At 54.4% G+C, this 6,793-nt stretch overlaps 1 protein-coding gene across 4 annotated transcripts in view; it reads left to right on the top strand.

Moving 5' to 3' along the window:
- Positions 1 to 4,701: 4,701 nt before the first annotated feature.
- PRKCE (protein kinase C epsilon) overlaps positions 4,702 to 6,793 on the top strand; it is a 510,787-nt gene continuing 508,695 nt past the window's right edge. Inside the window, exons 1-2 of one of the 4 annotated variants that reach the window (XM_067703065.1) lie at positions 4,702 to 4,818; positions 5,897 to 6,440. In XM_067703065.1, coding sequence (XP_067559166.1) covers positions 6,093 to 6,440 — 348 coding nt within the window. In that variant the 5' untranslated portion in view covers positions 4,702 to 4,818; positions 5,897 to 6,092. Of the gene's footprint in view, positions 4,819 to 5,244; positions 6,441 to 6,793 lie in introns of those variants that run through there. The other 3 variants (XM_067703064.1, XM_067703066.1, XM_067703063.1) reach the window with 3 other exon arrangements.

The raw sequence follows: 6,793 nt of genomic DNA, 5'->3' as shown, positions 1-6,793 counted from the left end.
TTCTCCAGTCACCGGAAGTCTTCTGTATGCCGTGGCCCAGGGCCATTGGACGTCAAACAGTCCCACTCTGATTGTGATAGCTGCTCTCCCTAAATGACTATAGCTCTTTCTGACTGTGCCATTTATCTGCCATTTACTATGTGCTATCTTGAATTATCTCTAGGCACCAGTTATCTGAAGACAGGGTCTAGGGCAGTCTTCAGTGCTATTCACCAAACAGTCCAGGCTCCTCCCCTCTGCAGGTAGGAGAGCTTCCCAGCCCCCTCATGTCTGGGGAAGGGAGGCCACGTGACTCGTTCTAGCCAACAACTAGTGAGCAGAAATGGAGGTTAGCACTTCCGGTGGGCTATTGAATTGCCTGAGTAAGACCTTCTAGAGGTCCTTTTGCTCTCTGCCTGTGACCAGCTATGTTCCAGAAAGTGAGAATGACGTGAATGAGTGAGAATGATGCTGATACGGAGGCAGACCTGCAGCCAACCCTGCCATGGACTTTCAGCAGTGTGAGAAGAGATCTCTTGTTATTTTTAGACCTTGAGATTTGGGGACTGTTTATTAGAGCAGCATGAACTGGCCCATCCCAACTAATAAAGGGTCACTGTGTGTCATCATCTTCATTTCCTCAGTGCTCTAGATGACATGGCACTCAATACCGACTGCTAAATATATGAATGACTGCCTGAATTGATCTTTCTATCTCCCCCACTGGAGTAGGAATCATCCACGTATCTGTTTGTTCTCCTAGAACACCTGCCCCAGTATTCTGAACATAGCAGGTACTCAGTAAAGACGGATGGGTTAATTCATAGATTTAAAAGTCCCAAGATGCAGCCCAACATCACAGCCAAAGAAGATGTGGTATGTGATACTATTTTCCATATGGCACCTGAGAGAGTGGGGCTCAGGGTCAAAGGAACTGAGGAGGGAGGGGCGCCAGGCCCTTTCCTGTCCACATCCACCTTTAAGCTCTATGGAGTTACCTCTGATCCCTCCATCTCTCTGCACGGTGGGAATGAAGCCTGGTCTCTGGGTCATTGCAACAGGGTTTAGAGCAGAGACAGGGCCCAAATAAGCAGACATGGCAGGCCAGATATGGGCCAGAAACAGGAGGGTAGGCCTAGGGCGGGGTTAGAATTGGGGTTGGAACTAAGGTGGGGACTGAGCCAGGGCAGGGTCAACAAAACTCTGCAAGGTTTTCTACTGTTGTGCTCCTGCATATTCCATCACAGGGCCCAGGTGGTTGGACTCTGTTTCACGGAGCGTGTGTGGAATGTATGAGAGACCCTGACCAGGCAGACCTTTGCAGAAGCCATTAACATCCTGTAAACGGCGACAACCAGCAGAGCAACAAGGCCATGAATCTGAACGCGCTAGTCTAAGGTTCTGGCGTCCCTCCCTGCTTCCTTTTACCCAGCTCAACAATATCCACAGACCGTTCCATTTTTGATCAGATGGAGTGTAAAGCATCCTCAGACTTGGAGCTTCTGTTTCTCCGACAGCCTGTGTTTGGGGTGAGTCTTCTGGAGAAAAATTACAGCAGAGGAAAGGATCCATCCAGTTATGCTGCTTTTCCACTTTACAGGGATCCTTGTCTCTCATGGAGGAAGTTCAGACTTCCTTTGCAGGCTCTACAAGGCCTTAATTATTAAGTCCAACCTACCTCACCTCCTCTTACCTCACAGGCCAGGTACACCGGTCCCTTACTCATCCCAAACAGCCATGCTCTTACCTACCTGTGCTTTATACACTCTGTTCCCGTTGCCTCCAATGCCCTTTCCTCTCCTCTTTGCCTCTGAAGGAATTCCTGTTGAAAAGCCTAGGCCTGCCGGGTGATGCCTTCCCAGGCAGCCCCAGGCAAAGGGCTGATCCTTCTTCCGTGCTCTCCCAGAGGCTGGTGCAGCCCTCCGTGGGCTACTATCACACTGCCCTGGGGACTCTTGCTCCATCAGCCTTTTTCCATAAGCCTTAATTTTAAAAGGAGAAGGTCACCATCCTGATCATTTTTGTCAAATTCTTCTATCACTTTTCTTCCCTTCGTCTTCCCTCTCCCAAAGATCACAATACAACTAGGCCATAGTCGGAATCCAAAGGGTGTTTTACTGAATGTCTATACCCATGGCTGTCCTGTCTTTCAAGACTATACAGGGGCCAAGAGAAGGATGAAGTAGGCAGTAATTATTGACTGGAATTGTACATTGTAAAACTTCTGCCCTGCAAGGGCTTGTTTTTCTTTTCACATGAAATCTGGAGCAGAGGGTCATTTTAGACCCACTGCCCCTACTCCTCAGGTAAATTTAAGGGTTTCCCCCTAAAGAGGCTCACGTCTGGCATCTCCATGGTGCCCCTGGAGGATACATATTTTCATTCAGCCAAGTTTGAGAGGAGGATGGTGAGAGATTTATTTAGAAATAAGGATGTAATAAGGGCAGGAAATTAGCAATGTTTGTATGTAGACAGCCAGCATTCTCCCTTTTTATTTAAATACTCTTCCAACACAAAACAGAAAGTTTGTTTGGCCAAGTTTTTTAGTTACCCCACTTTCCTCCACCCCCAGACAGAAAGACTTGTAATTGAAAGGAAAGGTCACCCTGGGATCGGCTGCATCTGAGGACTGCAGGCTGATTTATTCACACGGTGTAACAAACATTCTGCTAAGAGGCGGATGCTGCCTTCCTGTAACCTTACCCAGGTCCAAGGAAATGGGATTAGAAACTTGTAGCTTATTGGTTTTAACAACGCCTGGTCACTGGGATGGCAACAGACCCTATTTAATATCATTGGGGTTCTTGCCTGGGGAGGTGGGGGGAATCTAATATCATGCCAAAAGTTCAAGTTTAGTGTGTCTTTAATTCTAAACGTATTTCCTGTTGAACACATAGAAGAGGAGGGATTTTGACCAATGTCCTTCAATCCCTGTACTTCTCTGTTTGCAGGTAAGATAGGACTCACCCAGAGAAAGAGTAGAGAGAAGGTGTGAAACACTCAAGAATCCCTAACTTCACGAAATCTGTGCCTTTCTCCACCGCCCCAAAGGGCTGGGGCTGGTGTGGGGCAGGTGAAGCCCTCATCTCGGGCACAAAATTTCAGGGGTGCCAATAAACTCAGTAATACAAAGACTATTTTAATGCAATATTTTAAATTATTCAAAATTTGGATATTATGTTCACCCCGGAATTCTACATTCGTTTTGATTTTTTTAAAAAAAATATTGCATTAAAATATTATTTGTCTTGATGGCCGAGTTTGTTGGTAGGCCTTCAATTTTGCCTCTTTGTCAGGCATCGTAGTCATCTCTCTCTAGCTCTTGCTCTGCTCCCAAATGCATTTTTAAAACATAAGCCCTATTTGCCATTCTCGCCCATCACATGCCCCATGAAGGGGGAAACATGTTTAGTAAGAACAGAATGATGGCAGTAAGAAACAAGGTGGAAAAAGTTATGATGATCAAAGAAATAAAGTTAAACAGCAACGAGATATCCCACCTGTGCTTTGTCAAACGGGCAGATTTTAAAATATGCCTCCAGTTGGTGGGAGTGGCTCTGGAAGGCACAACTTTTATATCTTGACATTTTACATGTGAGCGGTCTCAATTGTCCTTAAGACTGCTTGGTAGCTCTCTCTCTACCCCGCTGCTCCATCCAACAGGGCGGGCTTCGAGAAATTACTTCTAAGTTCAGGAGAGCGCGGTGGCTGCAGGCCTTCGGAGAGGATCTGCCTGGGGCTTTTCGGATCATTTTTGCGACCTGCGTGCTGCACTTGGTATCCTGTTGTTCCAGGGGCCGGCCTTCTTCTTCGCCTTTAAGCCTTTTTAAGCCTTTAAGCCACAATGATAACCTTTTTTCCACTGAGAAAAAGTGATCGAGAGGTGGGTTTCAAATTTTGGCCGACACTAACCAGACTCGAGAGATAAACACTCAGCTTACCACGATTCCTACAAACTCCCTGACTTGACTTGACACACGGGGCAGGGCCGAGGTTTTCTTTTTCCGTTTGCACAACCCCCCGGCTCGCAGGTTGCGGAGATGACCTCTTCCCAGCGCTGTCCTTCTGCTGTTCCAGCCAGGGCCGCCACCGGGACCTCCGCGCTCTCCGCCCCGGCCTCCCAGGTTCGTGTCCCCAGGCGCGAGGCCGTCCCTCGCCGGGCCGCCTTCCCAGTCCTCGGCTCCCCGCGGAGGAAATTCTTCCCCAGCAGCCCAGGGCTCGTCTCACGTGATCAGCAGCCGCCGCGGCTTCCAGCGAGAGTTTAAAGGTTACAGAGGAAATTAGCACGGACACAGACCCTCGCCCCTCGGAGGACGCACCCCGTTTACGCGCATCTGGGACGGCCGCTGTCAGCGCGCTGATCAGAGCCCAGAAGGGCACAGGCAAGGTCCAGAGTAAATATGAAGTCACTTCGTAAAATATAAACAAACACACAAACCGAGCCAGGGTGCTACTAAGCTTTCACTTGTCAACAAGTTTCTCGCAGCCCGATAAGTCTGGGACAGACCCCCAAAGGGAGAATGCCCCCAAAGAAAGGGAAGAGAGAATAAATGTTTTAAAACTCATACGGAGCCTTGCACGCCCCTCCCTTTCCCCCTTCCCCCACCACCGCGGAGCAGAGCGTCTCCGGACAGAATGACAGACAGACCGACCAATACTCCGCAGGCTGCCCTTGCCAGCCACGGTCCGAGGAGGGGTGGGGCCGGGGGAGGGTCCCGAGTCCTCTCCGGCTGCGCGACCCCTGCCACTTCTCCACCCTCGGCTCTAAAAGACAGTGTTGGCCACAGAGCCTGGAGAGATGCGCGGCCCGCTCGTCCCCCGGCGGAGACCACAGACCAGGTATCGACAGCCGGCGGGCTCGCACCCCAGCCCCCAAGGCTGCCACTCTCCGGGGTCCCGCGCGGGGTCCCGGTCTGGCTCCTCCGCCCGCCGCCGCGACCCCGGCAGGCTCGCCCGCTCTCGGTCGTCCTCTCCTCGGCTCACTTTTCCTGTACTGCTCCCCCAACCGGCAAAACTTTCTATTTCCCCAAACACAGGAGCGCGCCCGCGCGCGTGCACACACACACACACAGACACACACACACAGACACACATACACACACTGACGTCTTTTGCGCATTTCCTGCATTAGAAGGAGGGAGACTCGCTCGCACACCGACGGAGGGAGAAGAGACCGAGGGGGAGAGCGGGCGGGCGGGCGGGCGGCGAGCGAGCGGCAGCCGAGAGCTGGGACGCGGGGAGCGCGGCAGGCGGGCGCCAGCGCCCGGGAGGTGGGGCCGCGCGGAGTCGCAGTCCCGTCCCCGCCGCCGCGCTGCGCACCGCCCGCTGCCGGCCTGCGCCCCGAGCCTTAGCGGCGGCCACCCCGACTCCCGACCCCGCGCGGATGTGAGATTCCCGACTCCTGGCGCTTCCCGATCGCCGACTGAGGCGCGGCGCGGCTTCGCCCAGGAGGAGGCGGCCGGGCTGGCCGTGTGGCTTGTGGATTTTTAAAAATTTGGCTCCGAGGAGGACCATTTCCTCTCGACATGCATCCCTCCGGATAGACTGCACATCCCTTGGTCCATCCCCCCGCCCCGCGCGGTCAGAGGCAGGCGCTGGGTGTGCGAAGAGGATCCGGGTTGAAATCTGCGCCCCCGGTTCTCGTCCCCGCCCCGTCTCACCGCCCCCTCCCCCTCCCGGAGTCGAAATTTCCCGGGGATTATGTTTCGGAAAGGTAGGTAAGCGCCGGGAGCGGAGCCCGCTTCCCCGCAGCCCGGACCCAGTGAGGCGGCGAGGCGACGACACAGCCCCCGCGGCTTGCAGCGGAGCCAGCACCTCATCTCCTCTTCTGGAGGTGCTGCTGTTGGGGTAGGGGGGGAGAGACTTGCTCCAAACACGGACGTCCCCCAGCTCTCCCCCCCTCCCTGTTTTCCGTTAGGAACCCGGTGAGGAAATACATGCACTGGCTGAGAATCGCCCGCGCCAGGGCGCAACGCTACAAGGTGTAGGGAGAGTGTGCGGTGGGGCGAGAGGGGACCCAGGAGTCCCCGTGCTCGGAGCGCCGCGGCGTCGGTTCTTCGTTCCTGCCCTCGGGGCGGACGGAGTGACCCCGGCCCCCACTCCCCGCCCCGACCATGGTAGTGTTCAATGGCCTTCTTAAGATCAAAATCTGCGAGGCCGTGAGCTTGAAGCCCACAGCCTGGTCGCTGCGCCATGCGGTGGGACCCCGGCCGCAGACTTTCCTTCTCGACCCCTACATCGCCCTCAACGTGGACGATTCGCGTATCGGCCAAACGGCCACCAAGCAGAAGACCAACAGCCCGGCCTGGCACGACGAGTTCGTCACCGATGTGTGTAACGGGCGCAAGATCGAGCTGGCCGTCTTCCATGATGCCCCCATCGGCTACGACGACTTCGTGGCCAACTGCACCATCCAGTTTGAGGAGCTGCTGCAGAACGGGAGCCGCCACTTCGAGGACTGGGTGAGTTGGGCGCCTCCTGGTCCAGGAGCGCGGCTCTGGGGTTCCGGGGGAAGACTCTTGGCCTTGGCTTTGGTCGTGGGGCGCAGGGTCTTAGTGCCATCTGAGGTGTGTGTGTGTATGTCTCAATTACTTTGGGGAAGCACAGTCCACTTCGTAGTTGGGAAGAAGTAGGCATTGGGGCAAGGAAGAAGAGACTTGGAAAGAGGGTACGGCCCTCTGCCCCTTCCAGACAGCGGGTGCTACAGGGAGCTCGCAAGCTGGGAGCCCCGAGCCGCCGGTGCTGAAGGTTGGCGGAGAACCCGGCGCCTTCTGCAGGCGCGCGGTGGGCTGGCTGTGTGTGATTGTGTGTGTGT

This window comes from Pseudorca crassidens, chromosome 14 (assembly GCF_039906515.1).
Source record: "Pseudorca crassidens isolate mPseCra1 chromosome 14, mPseCra1.hap1, whole genome shotgun sequence".
Taxonomy (NCBI): Eukaryota; Metazoa; Chordata; class Mammalia; order Artiodactyla; family Delphinidae; genus Pseudorca; species Pseudorca crassidens.
This window is presented reverse-complemented; position numbering and strand designations above follow the sequence as displayed.